The sequence below is a fragment of the Mustela erminea genome, chromosome 8, assembly GCF_009829155.1.
Source record: "Mustela erminea isolate mMusErm1 chromosome 8, mMusErm1.Pri, whole genome shotgun sequence".
Lineage (NCBI taxonomy): Eukaryota > Metazoa > Chordata > Mammalia > Carnivora > Mustelidae > Mustela > Mustela erminea.
This window is the reverse complement of record NC_045621.1, coordinates 43,992,501-44,014,809: the sequence shown is the minus strand read 5'-3', so window position 1 is coordinate 44,014,809 and position 22,309 is coordinate 43,992,501. Positions and strand designations below refer to the sequence as shown.

Genomic DNA, 22,309 nt, shown 5'->3' with positions numbered 1-22,309 from the left:
GGACAGGGAGGCTTTCAGGGAGTGGGAGAAGCCTGTGCGTGGGTGTGAGACACAGAGCCAGATACCCGTGACGCCCCTGGTGAGACAGCTCTTCTGGAAATCCAAACAACTAATACGCATCTGTGAAGAACTTTAACCTCACTGTTTAGGAAAAAAAAAAAAGTGAATTCCTAGATTTAAAAATAAGACTGCACTGACGACAGTGTAGTGGAATGAGGGGGACACATACATCATCACTAATCAATAAAATGACATTTATCTGGGAGGCAATTTGGCAGTACGTGTCAATGACCTCAGAACTGGGGATACCTTCTGACCCAAGAATTCTGATTCTGGGAATTATCCTAAAATAATACCATAAAATGTAGACACATGTCATGTAACGAGATGTTCACTGAAACTTTCTGATTGTGAAAAACAGCCAACAGTTGGACAGGGGTGAAGGAGACTGCTTCTAAAAGCTTCCTCTGTGCTCCTTCTCCTGGGGGCTCCCAGCCCCACCAACGGTCTCCACGGCCAGCTCCAGCCGCAGCCTTTCAGGAAGGCCACCAGAGGGCGCTCCTCCTAGGCACCTCCTCTTCATGGCCTCTCCTGGGGATGCTTCTCCTGACTGCTACCTCGTCCCTTGAGCCTTTCCCCTCTGTCATCAGCCTGACCTGTCCCCACCGAGAGGCTCCCCTGTCCTTGCTACCTACCCGTGCGGGGAGGGGTGTCCATACTCTGCAGGCTCCTTGGCTCGTGGGCCAGCTGTGACCCTCCACACCTGCATGTGAAACTCGCTTCTGTCCACATCCAGCTGTCAACACAGCTGACTTCCAGGCTATCCCTGCCTCAGCCCCATCTCCCACCACCCGGGAAACCTTGCCCAGCTCCTGAGCCATCATGGGCTTCTCCTTACCTCCTCCAGAGGTGTCCCCCCTCTTCCTGTGTGGCTCTATCTCTAGGCCCAGGAGTAGGCAGAAGTGACTTGTCTTCATGGGTTATTACCCACCCTCAAACATGTCCTGTCCTTCTCACTGGCTACATGCTAGCTTGGCTGGCTAACATTTCTGTCTCAGGATATTTGCACATGCTGCTTGAAAGGTCTTTGCTTTCTGCATGGAAGGCTCCTAACCCCATCTTCCCAAGGCCAACCTTTGCTCATCCCTCAATGGAAGGGCGCCAAGTGCGACATTCCCACTGTGACAGTGTTCTGAGAGCTTCCTGGTGTACAGACAGCCTACAGGTGTCAGAAGCACAAGATGGAGTTGACCACACCTTCAAGTCGGAGACTTTAACTCCCTTTCAGGGCTGAGCAGATTAAAATCCATATAATGTGAACAAACCACATTCACTGAAGCATTGTGATGTGCCTGGTCGGCAGAGAAACAATCACCTTTTCAAAGGCCACAGATTCTACTGCAGCAGGAAAGAACAATAACAGAAGCCCACAGCAGAAACCGTACATCAGTAGTCTTTGACTACAATATTCAAAAGTAGAAATTAGTAAGAAAAGGATAAGTTAAAAAAAAATCAACTGACCAGAAATTAAAGACAACTCCTATAATTTTGAGGTCTGAGGAGAACTTGACAATTCATTTATGCACTATTAAGAAGACAATGGCAATACTATTTGTAAAAGTTAAGGAGATGAAAAAAAAAGTTAGGGGATGGCCCACAAACAATCCTGAGAAAAATCCGCTCTCCTAAACTTACTTACTAAACAAAAACATATGAAATTACACAAAGAAAGTCTCCAAATCAAGACAGTTTTAAAAAGAACAGCAAAGTAAATTATTCCAAAGGATAAATCATTTAAATGCACTACTAATTGTTAGAAACAAATAATTAGGGATATTTTAAAAAATAGTAAAATGAATCAGCAAATTAAAATGCTGATTGTTGGGGCGCCTGGGTGGCTCAGTGGGTTAAGCCGCTGCCTTCGGCTCAGGTCATGATCTCAGGGTCCTGGGATCGAGCCCTACATCAGGCTCTCTGCTCAGCCGGGAGCCTGCTTCCTCCTCTCTCTCTGCCTGCCTCTCTGCCTGCTTGTGATCTCTCTCTGTCAAATAAATAAATAAAATCTTTAAAAAAAAAAATAAAATGCTGATTCTTTAGAAAAATAGTTGCAGTGAAACCAGCCATATTTCTAAATCCTATAATGTAGAAGAAGAGTAGGGGTGGGGCGCCTGGGGGCTTAGCTGGTGAAGCATCTGCCTTCCACTCAGATCATGATCTCAGGGTGCTGGGATGGAGTCCCACATTCACCGGGCTCCATGCTCAGCAGGGAACCTGCTTCTGCCTCTCCCTCAGCCACTTCTCCTGCTTGTGCTTTCTCTGACAAATAAAAATAAATAAAATTAAAAAGAAATAAAGTAATTATCTATTAACATTCCCATGTTTCTTCTCATATTTTTAAAAAGATTTTTAAAAATTTTATTTATTCATTTGAGAGAGAGAACAAACAAGAGTACAAGCAGGGGGAGGGTCAGAGGCAGAGGGAGAAGCAGGCTTCCTGCTGAGCAGGGAGCCCAATGCAGGGCTTGATCCCAGGACCCCAGGATCATGACCTGAGCCAAAGGCAGACGCTTAAATGACTGAGCCATCCAGGTGCCCCTCACTGATTTCTGATTTCTGATTAAAAAGAAACAACCTTGTAAAACCACAAAGAGTTTCTTTTCTTAATGTGATAAACTTCTCCCACAGCAAGGGCACGTCCTGTTCATTACTGGAACCCTGGGGGCATTTTCATCACAGGCCAGGGGGACTTCATCTTCAAGTGGTCATGTCTTCTTCCTTGTGGTTTCCGCCTCTGGGGTCAGGGCTCCGACCTACAACTGGGTCGTCACGCGCAGCCTTTCCTAGGCAGGACGGGGCTGGCCACCCCTGGGGCTACTTCCTTTGGTGATGCAAAACCACACAGCGTCAGGCCTGGAGTAAGCGTGCCAGGCTGGCTCATTGATACAAAGGGCCTCGGACCCCAGGGAGACCGGGGGCCCCCCCAGGTGGCTAACTGAGCCCACGTGGTCTCTATCTCTGTGGGCCCCCACACAAGAGGACTCAGGAGCTGGCCCTCTTGCCCGGAGGTAGCACAGGATGGGACATCTTTTGTTTTTCTTGATGCTGGGGTATGTCAAAGGAAGTCTGTGACCAGGTCCAGGGACAGGAGGCCTTGAGCATCTCTGCAGCCCAGGGCTGAGCCACAGCGCTCAGACAAGAAAGCTTTGGCGTTACTGTGACCATTGCATGCAAACACGTACTGGAAAAATGCATATTTCCAAGGTTCCTCCCATGGTGGATCTCCTTATTTTGTAGAACGGGGACCCTGGACATCCTGGCAGACCTGTGTGCCCAGGGAGCTTGGCCCATGACTCGCAGCATTCACGGGCACAGACTCAAGGTCTCTACCAACACTCGGGCCACAAAGAACCGAAACAGCTCTACAGGCTTCATACAAAACCCTGTGAGCGGCGGAGGTAACTTCACATCATGTCAGCTCCCTGGTCAACCATACCTCCCTGACCCCTGGGCCCTGGCCGAGGGAGGTGGGCAAGTGCCATTGCCTCAGAAAATGAAGAACATGAACAGAACAGAGAATAAACAGCCTCGGGAGGGTTCCAGGGAAGAGGAAGGCCCATGGAGACTGGCTGGCATTTTCATGCTGGCTAGGAGGCGACAGTCCCGAGAACCACTTGCCCCCCACCCGGGGTGTGCGTCAGCTGATAAATAGCAGAAGGGGGTCAGGGAAGAGCTGTAAAGACCTCATCCTGCTAGGCCACTGTGGAACACAGATGTGGGACAGCCCTCTGTGGCCTCCTCGAGCCAGGGCTCCCCCTTCCCACCCTGCTGCGCCTTTGGCTTCCCATCTCCTGGCCCGAAGCCAGCCTGGGTTCCCATCCCCAGAGACATTCCACAGGGGAAAACCGCAAGGCAGCGGTCTAGGGTCACCCCACTTCAGTCCCTGGGTGTTGGCCCAGAAAGATGCTGCCTGGGGGAGGGCAGTACCCTCTCACCCAGTTCAGATGAGGTCCTGAGGGCCCTGCCCCTGGAAGTGACCCCCACCACCCCCCATCCCAACGGCATGTGGGCGGTAGACACTGGGAGCCTGAACCTGGCCCCTCTCCCACGTTCTGCTTTCTGCCTGCTTCTTAAGACGCACGTACGCACGACCTGCTCCATGACCCCATCCCGTGAAGAAAGGATTTCACGGTTCCTTTCCTGCAGAGGACTGGCTTCCCCCAACCGGGCTTCCACGCAGGGTGGCAGGACAGGCCTGCGGCTCTCCTCCTGAAGCCCCCCGAGCCCCCCTGCCCGTGTTCTTCTATTTCCTCTCAAGACAGGACTCAGGCCTGGTGCTTTTGGTATGCGTGCCCTGGCTGAGTGCCCTGGCCTTTGGCGCCCCTCTCCCACATCCCCCATACTATACCCTGCAACCAATTGCAGCTGCCTGTCTGCTATCTGCCTCCCCACCGGACTGGGATGTTGCGAGATGGAGTGGCTCCTCTCAGGTCCCCGTAGAATCCTGTCCCTGGGTGGGGGCACAGTAGGGCTCGGCGCACAAGGCTGATATGCTTGTGACTCTGGGCCCCCCCAAAGGAACCACCTGGAGCCCTTGCTCCCCAAACCTAGGCCAGGAGGGAGAGGTGGTAGAGGGCACTGTCCCTTCCCACCTGGGCTGTCCTGGAGCTCCTTGCCTGGATACAGGGCCCGTAGGCAGGCCCAAGGCCCCTAGACCCATGTCTCAGAAGCACAGACCCGCAGTCCCTACACACAGAACTGTGTGTTCCTGTGCTAGCCCCAGAGCCCACCCTTGGGCCTGGATCCCGGAGCACACTTTGAGGGAGCAACAGGGGACTGACTCCCTGGGAACATTTTTCAGCTTTGCAACCAGGCTGGTTGGCACCACCTGAAAGCAGTGGGTGGGGATCACATGGAAGCCGTGCGGTGCATGGGGCCCTGTGTGGAATGGGGAAGAGCGCCCCCTCCTCCAGGCAGGCCATGTGGCTTCAGCCTCCACCTTGGCTAGCCGCCCTGTGAAGGATCCAACCCTCCAAGCTGCAGTGTGTCCTTGGACAAGAGACTTGGTATCTCTGGGCTGTGGTTTCTCCATCTGAGAAGACCATCACAGGGCTGAGCTGGAGACCAGGAAGCCAATGTACCCAGAGGCCCTCATAGCCCCCAACCCATGGAGGAAGCTCCAGTCAAGGTGACCGCTGTCTGTTGAGGGGACCCCAGTGTTTTCTGTGTTTCTGGAAGATTTAATCAGAGTTTGGTGGACAATACAGCTTTGCTGTCATACCAGACAGCTCTAGGCCCAGCCCTGGTTTCCTGAGCTTGGCCCCCAACAGGCCAGAGTATGGCTTGAGCACCCTCCTCTCAGGGTCTGCAAACAGAGCAGCAGCCTGCAAACACTGGTGGGTAGGACGGGTGGGCCTAAAGGGACTGGGGCACCACAGGGTACTGTGCTGGGAGATCAGGCTGTGGGGACCTGAGGCCACAGAAACACAGAAGGTGGTAGGGCAGCTCTCCAGCCGCCCTGCTGGGGTTGGGCTGTGGGTTCCTGCTGGGAGCACGTGCTGCCTGGCCCTGGGGTCAGGCCAAGCCCAGTCTTTGTCCCCTGGGCGAGGGACACCCTGAAACTAAGGAGGTCACAGGGAGCTGTGGGCATACAGAATGGGGACCCACTTAGGTTGGGGTGTCAACAACACACCTCCCCGCAGCTGAGGGCAACAGTCCCCACCCAGGACTGCAGATGCCCTGGCTCTCTGCCCTCCACAGGCTAGGAGATCCTAGGACACATTCCCACAGAATATGGGAAGTTACTCCTTGAACCAGCGTTCTGAGCCTCTTACAAAGTGGGCTGCGGGGGTGGCCCGTGTGGGTGACCCTGGGTGGCAGTGAAGGGGGCACCCAGGGGTCTGACCCATGTCTGCTTGGCTCCTCCATGCACGTAGCTTCCTCCTCTGCTTGGCCTCAGAAGCCCCTTTTGGGGAGGAGGCGCCCAGCTGGGGCCCGGCCTCATTTGTCTCCCTCCGCAATTCCTGCCCCGTGGCTCTGCGCCAGACAGCTTCTGGAGCCTCTGCTCACACTAGGAGGAAGCAGAGGTTTCTAAATCCATTCCTGGCCCTGTGCACAGTCTGTGCTGGCAGCAGACACAGCGCCCAGGATGCTGCCCAACCGGGCTCCCCACGGAGAGGGCCTGCTGGGCGGGCGAGGGCACAATGCATTTTCTGAGAACAGGCTGGGGCAGGAACCAGGCTCCTGGGGTCTGGAGCTCAGGGCGATGAAACTGCACTTGTAAAATCCAGCAGGCGTCTGAGAAGCTAGGGGACTGTGGCTGATCACCAAGCTGTGCCTGCTGTCACCCAGGCATCGGTGTGAGCCCCCTCCCACCCTTGTCCTTGCTGGAACTCCTGTGGAGATCTGGGACCCCCGTGCAGACACCAGGTCTAGGAAGGTGAAGCCATCACTCCCACCCTTGCTGGGATGTGGGTGTGCATGAGTCTGTGTCCCAGGATTAGGTGGACAGTGGGGCGCTATGTTTGGACACTGACACCCCAGGACATTATCCTTGTGAAGCTACGCAGGTCATGGGAGGGAAGGGCTTTTCCCTGGAGCCCATCCTTGTCCCACTGCTCTCTGTCCCACTGCCCGTCCCGCCCTGGAGCCCCTTTGTCTCTGTGATGCCACTTTCAGCTGGGACCCCACTCCGCCCACCCCCGCAGGGACACCTGTCCTGCCCTCCCGCCATGTCCCACCACTTGTGGCCTACTCGTCCAAGTGGCCCCTGCCACCTGTGCCCTCACTGTCCCAGTCTTACTGCGTTCAGAGTTTGGGGCGACACCAAATACAGGGGGAAGGGCAGGGCCATGGAACATTCCACACCGCGGTATCCAGCCTGGCGGTGAGACTGAGCACTGAGCTGTTGTGCTTTCAGCTGTCAGGGGGACGTAGCAGCTCCCAGCTAACAGCAAGTTGGGGAAACCCGCTCTGAGCTGGACACTCCCTGCACACATGGCACCTGGCCACTGGGGACCCCATATCTGTTGGGGAGCCTCCGTCTCTGGCCTGGAATTCCTGTGAGGCCAGGCACCAACTGTCTCCCCAGAACCGGCCTGGAGGGAGTGTGCCTGAGGGAAGGAAGGAACAATCCTCTCCCTCCTGACTCTGCTGAGACCTGCCAGCACCGAGACCCTCACCTGTGGACCCTCTATCTACTCCCGGGGCTCACCCTGAGGGAGAAAGAGGGGCTTCCCAGCAGCCACCGTGTAGCAGGTGCTGAAGCCTAAACCCGAGGGGGGTGCAGCCCCAGGAGCGGGGGAAGGTCCTGCCCCTGGTTCCCCACCAGCCACAGCATGGACCCACCCCCTGTGGGGTCCACAGCAGAGGCTAGCACTTAAATATCTGGTTCTGAACTCCTTCGTGGTACCCGAGTGCCCTCACCTAACTTTTTAAGAAGGAACCACAACTGGGACTGGGTAAGAGCAGCCACCAGTGGCTCCTGGCCTGCCAACGCTCTGTCCCACCTCCTGGTGAGTGTGTGCTCTTCCAAGCCAGGAGGCTGAGGCTGCCCACAGTGAGACAGAAGCTTCCAGCCATCTGCCATGCTTCTCTGTGATTAGGAATCAGCCTGGGACAAGTGTGTACCTGGAGCAGCCCCAGCAGCCCAGGAGGACAAGAACACAGAGACATCAAGGTCACAAGGACCTGCAGGCCCACCTAGCTTTCTGGAGGGGGTCCTGAAGCCCCCGGTGGCACCAGGACAAGCTGGTCCTGGTCCAAGGAGGGGAGTCAGGCGTTGGTCTGAGGATCAGTCCAGGGCCCGAGGGTCTATGTTGGACGCTGCCCAAAGGCTCCCCGAAGGCAGTCCCTAAACAGTCATGGGGCTCAGGGCCTGCCTCCTGCCTACCCCATGCCTTCACAGTCCCTTCCCAGTCCTTGCCTCTAGCAACTTGCAAGCAACCCCTCTCCCCCAACCCTGGAAAGCAGAGGTCTTGCTTACAAGATAAGAAACCATCTCTTTGCCTTCTCTGATGACATGATAAAAACCCAGAGACAATGGAACGCCGGCTACACCAACTTCAGAAAACGGGGCTGTTCATCACACTGTATTACCTGCCAAGCTGTCACTCCTGGAGAAAGGCAGCTTTTTAAAGCGCCCTAGAAAATTTTTGCTTTTGAGAACGTATTAATCATACAGTTTATTCCTAGGATTTACTTCGAATAATTGCCAGAATCTAAAAGGCACATGTGAAAGGGAACGATGAGTTAAAAATAGTAAGACATGCTTGAGTTAACAGCCTATTTGCAAAGATGAGTAGCCACGAGCCGGATCAGACCAAGGGTTATTATTGACAAAAGTCAGAACCATGCAGGGTGAAAAATAAAAACAAAATAGAGAAGAGAAAGACAAAGAAAATACTAGAACATTAACCCAAATCAATGAGGAGAGAGAGAGAGAGACAAAGCAAAAGTCCAGGAATCCAAAAACCCAGAGAATCTGGGGAGGCAGGGGAATCTTCCACGGTTCGGTGGCTGCGGGGAAAGGCCAGGGTATGAGGTCTGACCCTGTAAGAAAACGAACACAGGAATCAGAGCATCTGTGTTTCACATTTCACAGCTGGTTGAGTGAAAAGAAGTTTTCCAACAGTCAGCCTCATCAGAAAGATAAAAGAAAAGACATCACGTTTCAACAATGGGAAGAAAAAAATAAATCAGCGTAACATAAAAAATCAAGACAAAAAAAGGAGCACCTGAAGGCTGAACAGAAAGGACAAATACAAGGTCATTTCTCAGTTATGAGGCTCACGGCTCTCCCTGCGGAAGCATAAAATCCAGCAATATGCTGTTCACAAGACACACCAGAAGAGGAAGAGGAGGTGTGAGTAAGCTTCAAGGGGCTGCAGAGTGGGGTTTCAGGGCTAATACCAGGCCGAGATTAACACAGGCAAAAACCATCCCACGTGGCAAGAGTCGTAAACTTACGTCACGGTTGATGTCAGCAGCATAATCGTGCGGCATCTACATGCTATAGTAACAGAGCAGGATGTATGCATGCACACCCGCCGGGAGAACGACGCAGAAAAACCATGCCAGTTTGGCCAGGACTGAAGAATCCACTGCTCATTATCAAACACACAGAAAGTTCAGGAACACGGGAAGGAGCTGAGTAGCACAACAGTGCGGGGTCCGTTGCTGTTTCAGTGGGAATGAAACGAGCAGAATATGGTTCGTTTTCAAGGTCTGCCGGTGTGTTTATAGAAGGTCGTCATGTGCAGGATCTCAAGGAAAATCTCAACAAAAATATGGAAGCAGAAACTGTTTGCTCTCTGTTCTCTTATTCTGTCAAGAGAAGAAGAGAGTAAGAACCAAACAGAAATACAACATTTGAGAATGAAAATGTATTTGTCTACGGAAAAATCTGTCCGGTACGACGAAAACACAGACATCTCAAAACCAGCAGAAAGTGGTAAAGAAGGTCCAGAAGGAGAAACCACATGGCCTCATTAGGTTCAAAGAGAAAAAAATGATGATGCAATAAGCATCAAAATTCTATCTCGTGAAAGAAGCAAAAAAAAATTGGGGGGTGGGGGGGGAGCGAAAAAGAGGGAAAAGCAAATGATGAAAGTTAAAGCCAAAAAATTTTTAAAAGACACTGCTCTCTAAAATCTAGCCCATTTTCTAAAGACCTTTAAGAATGGGCACAATGGGGTGCCTGGGTGGCTCAGTGGGTTAAGCTGCTGCCTTCGGCTCAGGTCATGATCTCAGCGTCCGGGATCGAGTCCCGCATCGGGCTCTCTGCTCAGCATGGAGCCTGCTTCCCCCTCTCTCTCTGCCTGCCTCTCTGTCTACTTGTGATCTCTGTCAAATAAATAAATAAAATCTTTAAAAAAAAAAAAAAAAAGAATGGGCACAATGAATAAAAAAATGGGCCTTGTCCTCTCTGCCTCTGCTGACCCAGGTGGCCTCCATACAGAGAACACAAAGGGCGGGAAAAACACAAAGATTAGACGAAATTTTGAATACAGAAGATCTGAAACATGTAAGGGGACGGTATGTGTCATTAGGTTTCCGGGAGAAACGTGAAGAATCCTGACCCGATAGACACCGGTGAAATAACGAGCACGAGACAGAAAACAGCCCAAATCGAGCAACAGTGAAACTAGAAAAAGAAATCCTCCCCACCCCGCAACACAGTTCTGATGGTTTTAGTGAAGAATTCATTCACATTTGCAAGGGATGAATAATTATCACGTCAGATAAATTATTTCCCCCTCTTGACCCCAGTAGTCAGCTGAGCACATATATTCCATGAGGCAACTATGACCCTAATCCTAGAACTTCCGGGAAACTTGTATGGAGGGAAATGAGGAGATGGTAAAGAAGTGAATACTTTTATACTCATTTTCCTGGGGAGGAAACAGAGGCCTATGGAGGGTAGGCAGGGACGGAATCGGCGGGGTTCCTGAACGGCAGGTCCCATTTGAGTTCTATGCTCAGTCCACTGTGCGAGTTCTGTACTAACTGCTGAGACAACATCTGAAGGTAACAGCCAATGAGGCCAAGTAGGCCTGCCGCCATTCTTCAGGACTCGGGGGCCAAAGACGCTCGCTGTGGGAAGATCCCTGCTAGCAGATGGCTCTTCTGTAGTGGACTGCTTGGTGATGTCCATCTCAATTAGAATCTCAGTATGACCTCTGATGGAACTTGGCAGAATGGTTTTTTTTTCTTCTCCAAGATTTTGTTTATTTATTTGACAGACAGAGATCACAAGTAGGCAGAGAGGCAGGCAGAGAGAGAGGGGGAAGCAGACTCCCCACTGAGCAGAGAGCCCGATGTGCGGCTCGATCCCAGGACCTTGGGATCATGACCTGAGCTGAAGGCAGAGGCTTTAACCCACTGAGCCACCCAGGTGCCCCTGCAGAATGGTTTTTCACTCTTTTGGAAAACAGGCAGAACATATATCAAAGAAAGCAAAACGTAATGTGAAATGCAATGAGAACGTACACACTAAAAGCAAATGAGATCGTCTAAACTGTAGAAAATATTACAGAGCACGGTGATGAGAAGCGAGGGTATGGCCCCAAGCCATAAATAAAAATCAACTGATGTGATCTTAATCCACGCACGAATGTCTTATGTTTTAAGCTAAGCTTACCAAACAGAAGTAAGAAATACTATTTAACAAATGATGTTAGCATCATCGAAGTAGGAAGGAAATAAATTTTAATTCAGGTCTTAATGTAAACTACTCACTGTGTTAGGAAGGAGAAATGTTATTTCAAACCACGTGACAACTAAATAGAAACAGAACATAACATTGTGGCCATAGGACTCCCTCCAAATTTCGACAACTGGATTTCCAGAACAGATAGGACGGTGGCCAAGTCACAGACCTCTGAGGAGTGAGTCAGGGCACACGCGTAAGCGGAATAATTAATATATCACACACGGAACACAAACAGCACCGCAGTAAACACAAGGGACATGTGAAGAGAAAACATTTAGAGCAAAACAACAACTAGCTAACTTCTACCACGTTCAGGAGTCTGTAAAATAAGGTTAATAAAAGTCCCAGGGACTCCGAAGATAAAGTAGCTAAAGTCATGCTCAAATACTTTGCGCTTGAGAAGAAACAAACCGCAGAGAACTTCAGAAGAACAGTTCTCCTTCCCGGCAGCCGAAGGCAGGCACAGCAGACGAGAGGCGGCTCATTTGAAACCTGCAAAACCAGGATCTCTACAAACTCAATTCTCACGGACATGTGAGGAAATCAATAGTTTCGTGTGTTGCTGGTAATAAAAATTCGTAGAATTCTTTAAAAGGGCAGCTGGGAGGGCAGCTCTTTCTGTCCACGAGTCCCATGCTTTAATAAAACCACCTCTGTGCACCAAAAGAAAAGAAATGAAATAAATAAAATAAAATGGCAACTGGGCAAAACTTATCAAGAACCACAGAATGGGGGCTCCTGGGTGGCTCAGTCCACTAAGCATCTGCCTCCGGCTCAGGTCATGATCCCAGGGTCCTGAAATTGAGTCCCACATCAGGTTCCTTGCTCAGTGGGGAGCCTGCTTCTCCCTCTGCCTCTGCTGCTCCCCCTGCTTGTGCTCCCTCTCTCTCAAATAAATAAATAGAATCTTTTAAAAAACCTACAGAATGTTCATGGCACAGGCTGTAGTAAGTCCATTTGCAAGGATTCTTAAAGAAATTAGTCAAAAAAAGAAGTAAGGCTGTATGTAGAGAAGCTCTCAGAGCTGCATCATTTACAACGCAAAAACCTGGAAATGGCCCAGCATAACAGGATTGCGAAAATCAGGATGTTAACTTGGCCTTCCTGCTACTGAGTTAGGCTGCGTCCAGCTGGCCCGGGGCAGTGAAGGTAAACTCCCCTCTTACTACTCGGAAGGAGTGTATTTTTAAGAAAATGGGTTCTCTGGTTTTTGTTTTAGTTTTTGTTTTTTTGGCTGAAGGAAATGGGAATGCAGACCTAAAAGGCACCTGAATGTGTCCCATAGGGCACCCTGTAAGACAGCGTCCAGGGCTGAAGTCCTGTGAGCCACTGGGGGAGAAAGCTGTCTATATAATAAGCGCGGGGAAGGTGGTCGCCACCCTATGCCACAGCTCCCCAGGGCCCTGACAGTCGATGGAATGTTGCTGGGCCCAACCGTGCTCAAAAGACGGCCACCAACAGAATGATGGATGAACAGAGGGGTCCTGGGAGACCCTGGGGGCAGGACCAGGGCTGGGCTGAAGGTTATCAGTGGTGGGAGGGGGCAGCTGCTGCAAACCGCGCCCCCCCCCCCCCGCCACACCTACTAGTCCTCCCCACTTCGTGCTCCCTGCCTCTCCCAGGTGCGCACAGCCCTGGGGGGCCTACCCTAGAGCAGGCTCAGGGGAGACCTTTGTGAGCCAGCCTGCACCCCTCCCTGACAGCAAACTCCTGTGCTCACAACCTGGAAGTCTCTGAGGCCTTCCTGGGGGGGGGGGTGCGGTGTGCGGGGAGTCACAGCAGCATCTCCAAGGTGGGAGCAGAAGGCACATTGCCACAAGTCCCCATCACTAGGATCTGCCCCACCTGCCTGCTCCTGTGACCCCAGCCAGGATCTGCTCAGTGTTGCTCCATGGCTGACCTCCCACACTGTGACTTCATCCCCAGACCAAGGAGGTGGGGAAGAGGGCAGTGCATCCCGTAATGGAAACAGATGTCAAAGCAGGCTTGGTGCTACGGTGCTACGTGGTCACCGCCGTGTCTGGGGAAGCATCCGTGCCCGCTGTTGCCGCCAGTGGACAGGAAGGGGGGTCAAGCATGAGGTGGTGGCCCAGGGACATGGAGGAATGAGGGCCGGTGGTCCTCCTCCATGGCTCCCAGCGTCCCCCCGCCACATGGGACTGCTCGGTTTCTGGCCTCTGTAGACACACGTTTTGGGAGCTTTCTCAAGGAGGGAGTGGGGTTCTTCCTCCCTACTCCCTGAAAGCTTCCAGTCCAGCAGGTAGCCATCCATAGACCCTCTGTGATCATCTGAGAACCGCCCCCACCCCCCCACCCCCCCACCCCCCCGCCGGAGCAGGCACACAGATGAGGCAACCCCAGCCCGACATGCTACTGCTGCCCCTGAGGGCTTCCCACCCCCAACATGCAGACAGCAGCTCTGCCTGCTGGGGCACAGCCAGAGGGCTACCTTGTGGGGGAGCAAAGACGCAGTGGGGGCAGGGTGGGGCCAGGAGCCACCGTCGGAGGCTCTCCCCAAGGGGGTCCTTAGACTCTTTCCCATATCTGTCTGCCCACGGCTGACTCTAGGTGCACGCTGGGGGAAAGTGGATTTCCGGAACCTTCTGCTCCCCCCTCCCCCCCGCTTGCCTGTGAACACAGATCTGGGTGCACAAAGCCTGAGAAGACAGCCTTCCTCAGCCTGCCCTGCTCCCCCATGGTTGGTCCCATTGCCCCAGCCTCCATCTGCTACCACAGGTCGGCTGTGGCGGAGCTCCTGACACAGGGTGGATGGGCCTAACCGGCCGTGACCTTGCCGCCTGCATGGATACCCCACTCACGACAGCGCCCCCCCACCTTGCTGCTGTGGGGTCCTGGTGGTGCGTGTAGTACACTTCTCCTCAAGATGCCACCTCGGTGCTGACTTTCTAGAAGCTGGATTCGAGAGGGTGGAGGAAAAGGGCCCCCCTTTTCTCTGCCTGCCCACCGAACTCTGATTCCCACAATGCCTCTCTGTCACAGCTTCGGCCTAACAAACTCCAGAGGTGGCTGCTGGGAGCTCCGGGTCCAGCTCAGGGGTCCTTCCTCTCTGCGGACCCCAGCAATGGAAGAACACCCATCCTCCATGGCTGCACACCTGGAGCACTGGAGGGGGAGCCTAGACGCGTGGAGAGCTGTGGAGGACCACCGTAGACACCCTCACCCAAGGGCACCCACCCTGGCGCTGGTAGGCGGTGTCCACACCTTTTCCCACGGGGCTGGAGCCCCGCAATGAGGCCCCGGGGCTGGGGCACAGGAGGAAATGGCCTCAGCAGAAGGAGTCTGGCTCCAAAGGCAGGCTGGGTCACTTTCCTGGGACAGCCCCTCTCCTCCCTGAAGGCCTGCAGAGGTCAGGATCCCTGTGCGCCTGGGCTCTGCAGACACTAGAAGGACTTCCCCCAAGCCAGGTGGGCAGAGGGGCAGGGGGTGGACACCTGTGCTGGGGCCTGCCGACGAGCAGGGGGGCCGAGCCTTCGTGAGCATGGCGCAGGTTCTCGAGGCGGAGGCCTTACAGACCCACCATAGTGCTGAAGCCAGCCCTGGAGCCAGCCACGCTCGCAGCCTGGTGGGAGGTCCCCATGGGGACAGGTGTCCCATGCCAAGTGGCCTGCAGGCTCCAGAGAATGGCGTGGAGCACCCTGGATGTGTTCCAACCTGAGGTCTCGGCCACATAGCCGGGTGCAGCTAGAGTCCCTGGAGGACACAGCCACTGCCCTGGGGAGACCTCTGCACCTGGAGAAAGATGCCTCCCTTTCAGTTCCTGTTGGGATTCCTAAGAAGAGCAGCTACTCCGGCCTGCTGCCTCGCCAGAACTCCCTGACTTGACTCTGAAGGGAGACACAGAAGAAGGAAGGCTCCTTGTGCAGCAGAGAGCAGATCCCGAGGGGGGCCAAGGTGCCCTGTTCTGGTCCGCAGTCCCTGAGGAACGGGAGCTTGGGGTCTGTGCTCCTGGACACAGCACGGCAGCCTGTCCCCTAGAGCCCCGCTCTGTGTCCTTCCCTTGACACACCAGGCTGCCCCCCACTTCCCAGGGTGGGAGAGCCCTCCTCGGAATGATGCTCTTTGGTCCGGGCTGGAGGGCTCTCCACACCCTGCACAGGTCTGCACATGGTAAGGGACTGCAGGGAGGCAGACCAGGCCGCCTGCTCTGGGATACCGTGTTAGGGAGCTGCCGGGCACTGAGCCGGACCCAGTCAGCAGTGACAAACCTAGAAGCTTCCAGACAGAGACAGGAGGGGTGCCTTGACTGGTGTGAAGGTGAAGTTGGGTTCTCTGATGGCTGGTCATGGAAGGTGGTGACCCACTCCCTGGGGACCCCTCTGATATCTTCCCCTGTCCAAGGTGACACCTGGGAGCCAGTGACGGGGCGGGAAGGCAGCAGCAGCAGCGCCTCCTGAAGCCCCCCAGCACTTTCCGTGTTGGGGAGGAGATCCATATGCAGGTAAATCAAACTGCTTGAGTTCCTCACATTCGAGATTCTTCTCCTTATCTGTTCTGCTCTTTCTCTCCCTCCCGAAAACCTGCAGGAACATCTCTGGAGATGAGAATTTCTGATGACACATTTTCCCATGTTCTCTGTAGCTCCCTCAATTAGATTATACTCCCAGTTAATACATTAAATGACCTTTCATTTCCACTAGCATGCCAGGCCTGCTGTTTAACAAGCTAACCCCTGGGGAATCATGGGCTGGGCCTGGATCCTGGGGGGTGGGGGTGGGGAGGGGGCAGGGCAGTCTGTCCTGCTGAGCACATTTGCCCTGAGGAGACCTGGGACCAGGACAGGTCAGAAACCGGGGGAATCTGAGAAATCCAAGGCATCCCTAGACAAGAAAGGACTCAGGAGCAGCCCCCAAGTCACCCTCAGATGAAGAGAAGGGTCAGGGTCCAAGGCCATGGACTGATTGAAATGCAGAACCATGCTGGACAGCTAAGGTCCCAGGATAAGCTCCCTTATAACTCTTGAAATGCAAAAACAAAAAGACCCACAGTCCCAGGGCAGGTCATTGTCCTCTTGCTGGAACATGGCCCAAATGCTCTTGTTAGCCCTCAGCTTTCTCTCCAGATCTCTCTCTCTGAGCAGTGATGCACACTGCTGCTGAGAAGTACTTTGGAAAGAACCCAATGTTTCCATCCAGTGTCCTAAGGGAAGCAGGGCAATTGAGGGCCCCCCTCTCAGTCTGCCGTGACGCAGGAGGTGGCACTGCGAGCCTGGGGGCCAGAGGGCATGAGCAGGTCCCCATGTGCCCCACAGAGGATTTTGTCCCCATCTCCTCCAGAGCATGCATCCTAAGGAAGGCTGGCAGGCTCCCATTTGTCACTTGGGAGGAGGGGAAGTTCCCTCTGCCATGAGGCTGTTTTAAATCCTCTGACTTCAGAGTATGATCCAGAACATCCCTCGGCCATGTTGAAGCCACCGCAGGCCCAGCCCAGTTGCTAGGACAGCCATCACCCCGAGCAGCAGGCATCGGGGTCCTCTGGCCTTGAACTCCCTTTGGATTTCTCCACCCGCAGCATTAGCCTGGGGGCTCCATCCCAGGCTCCATTGAGTTCCCAGGTCTGCTCTCAAGGCACTGCCTGCACCCCAGCAACAGGCCCTGGCTGCACTTGGTTCAGGGAGGGGGTCTGTCCCAGTACCTGCACCCTTTGTCAGACCCCTGCCCTGTCTGCTATCCCCTGGCTCCACTGCCCCTACTGCTCCAGGAGACTCTGGAGAGTCTGCTTTTGGCCTGAGTACCAGGCCCCACCAGGCCCCCTGGACATTGGCAGAAGCCAAGATGGCCACTGAAGGCCATCAACCACCTCCCTGGGGCGTCCCCACACTCCCCAGAGAATCAGGAGGGGGCCATCTTGTACCCCTGGGGAATGTCATGAGTTGAGACTCTGGACCCAAAGAGACCTTGTGAGCTGTGCCCCTGGGCAGATAAGGCAGGGATTTTGACTGTCCTACCATCTCCTGAGGTTGCCGCTTACTTACAAGAGATGACGGAGTCTGAGGGATTGGCACAATGCTGAGCTCACAGTAGGTGCTTAATAAGTGCTAGCTATAATAACGAACTCTTTTCTTGAAATGGTGTGAGTGATAAGTAAGCCGTAGGTAGGCAGTGAAGACCGACTGTCCTGGAGGAGAATTCAGGCTGTAGATGGAGGTAATAGGAGAAGGCTTGAAACACGGAGTGTTGATGAAGGTGCGGGCAAAGCGTGGAGGGAGATGACACAGGACAAAGCGTGGAGGGAGATGACACAGGACAAAGGGCCATCACAACCCGCGGTGGGCAGAGATGGGCTCGGGAATGAACAGGACAGCCGGGCAGCTCGTCAGGAAGAAGACAGAGCGCGCTTCCTGGCGTGCCTTCCATCAGAATGAAGCGCAGAGGCACCAGGGTCAGAGATGTGTCCCCCAAACCACACGGACTTGAGAGGAAAGCAGGGGTGGATCCTCTGGAACCCTGGCGTGGGGAGAGGCCATGCAGCTGTGACTCGGATCCGGGGGGTGACACGCTGATGTGCATGGCTACGTGAAAACAAGGTTATGTGGCAGCAGGAATGGCAGAAAGGGAGTCAAAAGACAGTGCTTGAGTTGGGAGAGCACTTCTCAGGCACAGCAGACAAGGGTCTGAATTCACCTCTATGGGGCACCCAGCTGGTGTGGTCAGTAGACAGGGTCGTGACTCTTGGTCTTGGGACTGTGAGTTCTAGCCCCATGTAGAGGGTAGAGATTACTTAAAAATAAAATCTTAGGAAAAAAAAAAAAACCTCAGGATCAGAAACCTGGGCGCCTGGGTGGCTCAGTGGGTTAAGCCGCTGCCTTCGGCTCAGGTCATGATCTCAGGGTCCTGGGATCGAGTCCCGCATTGGGATCTCTGCTCAGCAGGGAGCCTGCTTCCCTCTCTCTCTCTCTCCCTGCCTCTCTGCCTACTTGTGATCTCTGTCTGTCAAATAAATAAATAAAATCTTAAAAAAAAAAAAAAGGATCAGAAACCTGACAGAAAAGGGGGAAAGACACAAACATTCACAGAAAAGAGAACAGAAGAGGAACTTGTCACTGGAGAAACCCAAAACATACCAGGGAGACACTGTTTCTGACTGAGCAGGCAGCAAGGACTCAAGCCTGACAGTGGGGTGTGCGGGCGGGTGGTGGGAAATGGCTCCCTCATGCTGCGGGTGGGGCTGCCCACTCCTGGTCCTCCTGGAGGGCAAGAAGGTGTGCTCAGCACGGCATGCTCCCACCTCGCACCTGGGAGCCCTGCACCCAGGGCATCACAGCAGGGACACAGATCCCACAACATGAGCATGACTATGCACATACACAGGTCATTCCCTTCAACATTCCCTGAAATTCGGAAATACTGGGAAAACCAAATCCGTCCTGCTGGGAAAGTGCTTGGAAAATTATGCACAGAGCAACATTATTCAGCTGCAAAACTGCATGCTGCAGCTCTCTATGCACTGATTAGAATGGGTTTCCAGCATAGACTGGTAGGTGAAAACAAAATGCCAAAGAATATCTGTATAAAGGGCTAGTATCCAAAACACACAAAGAACTTACGAAGCTCAATACCCAGAAAACAAATAACCCAGTCAAGAAATGGACAACAGACATGAACAGACATTTCTCCAAAGACATACACATGGCCAACAGACCCATGAAAAAATGCTCAATATCACTGGGCATCAGGGAAATATAAATTAAAAGCACACTGAGATACCACCTCACACGCATCAGAATAGCTAAAATTAGCAACTTGGGAAGCCACAGATGTTGGTGAGGATGCAGAGAAAGGGAACCCCCTTACACTGTTGCTGGGAATGCAAGGTGGTGCAGCCACTCTGGAAAACAGTATGGAGTTTCCTCAAAAAGTTGAAAATAGAGCTACCCTATGACCTGGCAATTTATAAAAAAAAAAAAAAAAAGGAAAGAAGCAGGCTCTCTGCTCAGCAGGGAGCCTGATGCGGGGCTTGATCCCAGGACCCTGGGATCATGACCTGAGCCGAAGGCAGAGGCTTAACCCACTGACCCACCCTTGCACCACTGACCCAGCAATTGTAATACTAGGTATTAAACCAAAGGGTACAAAAATGCTGATCTGAAGGGGTCCCTGCACCCCAATGTTTATAGCAGAATGTCCACAACAGCCAAATTACGGAAAGAGCCTAGACATCCATCGACAGATGAATGGATAAAGAAGAGGTAGTGTGCATATGCATGCACACACACACACACACGTGCACACACACACACACACACTGGAATATTACTCAGCCTTCAAGAAGAATGAAATCTTGCCATTTACAATGACATGGATGGAGCTAGAGAGTATTATGCTGGGTGAAATAAATCAACTGGTGAAAGAAAATTCTATATGGTCTCATTCATATGTGGAATTTAAGAAATAAAACAGGATGAGTGTAGAGGAAGGGAAGGAAAAATAAGATAAGAGGAAAACAGAGAGGGAGGGAAACCACAAGAGCCTCTTAACTATAGGAAACAAACTGAGGGTTGCTGGAGGGGAGAGACGCTAGGGCGATGGGGTCACTGGGGGATGGGCATTCAGGAGGGCACGGGATGTAATGAGCACTGGGTGTTATATGCAACTGATGAATCCCTGACCTCTACCTCTGAAACTATTAATATGGAATATGTTAACTTAATTGAATTTAAAGATTTAAAAATTTAAAAAGACTTAAAAATATCTATTGTATAGATTTAAAGATATCTATTGTATAGCACCAGAAATAATCTGTAGTATAAGATAAGGACATAGCATAGCAAAGTTAAAGAATATCTTTATTTATTTATGATGGCCAGGTCTCTGTGTCAGCCTGCCGGCCAGCAATACCACCTCTACATGCCTACCCTACAGATTTTGGACTTTCCAGAACCCCAAGCCGTATAAACCAATTCCTTGAAAGAAATACTGATGTGATACCAACAGCCTTCCCCTACACTGACCACGGGGACCAAGGGAACCAGCAGAGACACCCCTCTAAGCGGGGGCATCTGTCACGGAGACTCAGCCCTGTGGGCACTAGACCATCCCCCACGCACCTGCACTGGGATGGGCCACACGCGTCTCACAGGAACATGGCCCACACGGAACCTTCTAGCCACAGAGGCGTGGCTGGACACGGCCCGGCATCCCCCCTGCCCCCAGGCCATCATGGACATAGCCTCCTCTATCCACACTCACTTGCTCCTGGCATTTTCCTTCACCCTAAGACTGTCCCCGCCCGTGGCCATGTTCTGTCACCCCAGACCATGGAGTAGAACCCCTCACGGTGGCCTTGAGTGGACTCCTCACACCAGGCCTGGAGCCCCCACCCCAGCCATGCCCACCCCCAAACAGGGGACACACGAGACTCACCTGATGGTCTTGCCCCAGTCACACCACAGCGTCTTCCCGATGGCGTCCATGCTCACCTGGAACTGGCTGAGGCAGAGCTCCTGGAGGAGAGGGCCGTAGCTGGCGTCCTGGCAGGCTGTGGCCATAAGTAGGGGGTGCACTGCAACGAGAGTGTCCAGAGACCATCAGCCGACCCCCGCCCACCCTCCTCTGCCTCCCCTGTGCACCCACGAGGGGCCTGGCCCAGAGCCCACTTCCCCCGATCTGTGGAGAGGAAGCCTGGGGCTCACGGATCCAGCACAACTCAGCCAAAGCCCTGCTTGCTGCCTGCGGGCCAGATGGCGCCTCCCAGAGCTCCGAGTGCACAGGGCCAGGGGATCGCAACTCCCCTCGCAGCCGCTGACCGCCAGGCGCAGGAAGCCCAGCAGCCCAGTAGGGTCTGACACTCAGGCACCACTCCATCCTCACTCCAACTCCCCAACACAGCCCCCAGCACCCCCCCCTTCACACGTGGGGAAACTAAGGACCCCTGGGATTGCAAACAGTCCCTCCCCCTGGATGCCACCAGGCCTCTGGCCGATTTGGGCCAGAACATGGGGTCCAGGCTCTGGCTCTCAGTCCCAGGGACAGCCCACCTGCCTTGAGGAGCCCCAGCTCATGACGCTGAGGTCTGGATACTTACTGGCTACAAAGCACACCCACAAACTGAGATGTGAAACCTGCTCTATCCCCCAACTTGATATATATGAGCTCAAAAAGGTAAGGAAGGCACTGCACAAATCAAAATTCACTCCCTTCCCCCCTAAGCCCACAACTGGCTCAGGTGGCTGCTGGCAGGTGAGGAAGATTTCCCCCTGGGTCCCCACCCCTAGGCCTCCCTGCTCTTCCTTTTCAGGCTGGACATCAGCCTCCTCTGCCTGTCTACAGGACCAGGCAGGGCCAGGGGCAGTGGGGGTCCTTCACAATCCCTCCTCAAGGCCTGGCCTACCTACTGCCCCTCAGGCTATCTTGGCTCTCTGCCCACAGGACCCCTACCCTCATGGCCTTTCCAGATTCCTGTATGAGGCCTGGAGCTGGAAAGCCAGGGCTACCCCAGGAATTCTTGGACTCCACGTCAGGCCTCATGGGCATGTGTGGACACCCAGCTGCTCCTTGCAGCTCTTGGGTCTGGGAAGCCCACAAGGCAGTAGGTGGGATGGCCCACCCAAGGGGAGGGTGGTGGCCCTCCAGGCACTCAGACTATGCTGGGAGCTCTGGGGTCTGACTCTGAAACACGGCCTAGAAGGTGGTGTGTATGTGAGTGGGCTTGTCCCACAGCCCCTCAGACTCTTGCCCACCCCCCCATGTGACTCCATCTTCCAGGAGCAAAATGCGGAGGAACTGGTACTCCAGCCCCTACAATACATGAGCCTGCTCAAAGCTCTCTACATGTACTCAGATCCTGCAGGCAGGTCCTACTGTGATCATGAACTTACTAGATGGGGAAACAGAGGATTTGGGATGCAGAAGCGGCCTAAGTTCCCAGCCCAGAAAAGGTATAGGCTTGACTGAATTTGTCTCACCGGCCTTAGGCCCCACACTCAACCAATTCCCAGTCCCAAGAGGCTGAGGGCTAGACAAGGAGCTGGGCAGTGCAGTGGAGGGCCTGACCTGTCTTTTGCTGAAGACCTGGGGAGAGGGCAGACCATGAAGGGGCAGGCTGTGAAGTGTCATTCTAGAATGCAACTCCTGGGGGCTCAAT

General features: G+C 53.5%; 1 protein-coding gene and 1 long non-coding RNA gene across 3 annotated transcripts in view; one reads left to right on the top strand and one right to left on the bottom strand.

The window, feature by feature from the left end:
* RAMP1 (receptor activity modifying protein 1) overlaps window positions 1–22,309 on the bottom strand; it is a 43,512-nt gene that overhangs the window by 6,430 nt on the left and 14,773 nt on the right. For both annotated transcript variants that reach the window (XM_032355317.1, XM_032355318.1), the window contains exon 2: window positions 20,590–20,728. In XM_032355317.1, the coding sequence (XP_032211208.1) occupies window positions 20,590–20,728 (139 nt within the window). The remainder of the gene's footprint in view (window positions 1–20,589; window positions 20,729–22,309) is intronic.
* Window positions 12,303–15,858, top strand: LOC116597512. The gene is made up of 4 exons (XR_004288649.1): window positions 12,303–12,358; window positions 14,210–14,414; window positions 15,569–15,668; window positions 15,754–15,858. It is a non-coding gene; the product is annotated as an uncharacterized LOC116597512 (long non-coding RNA).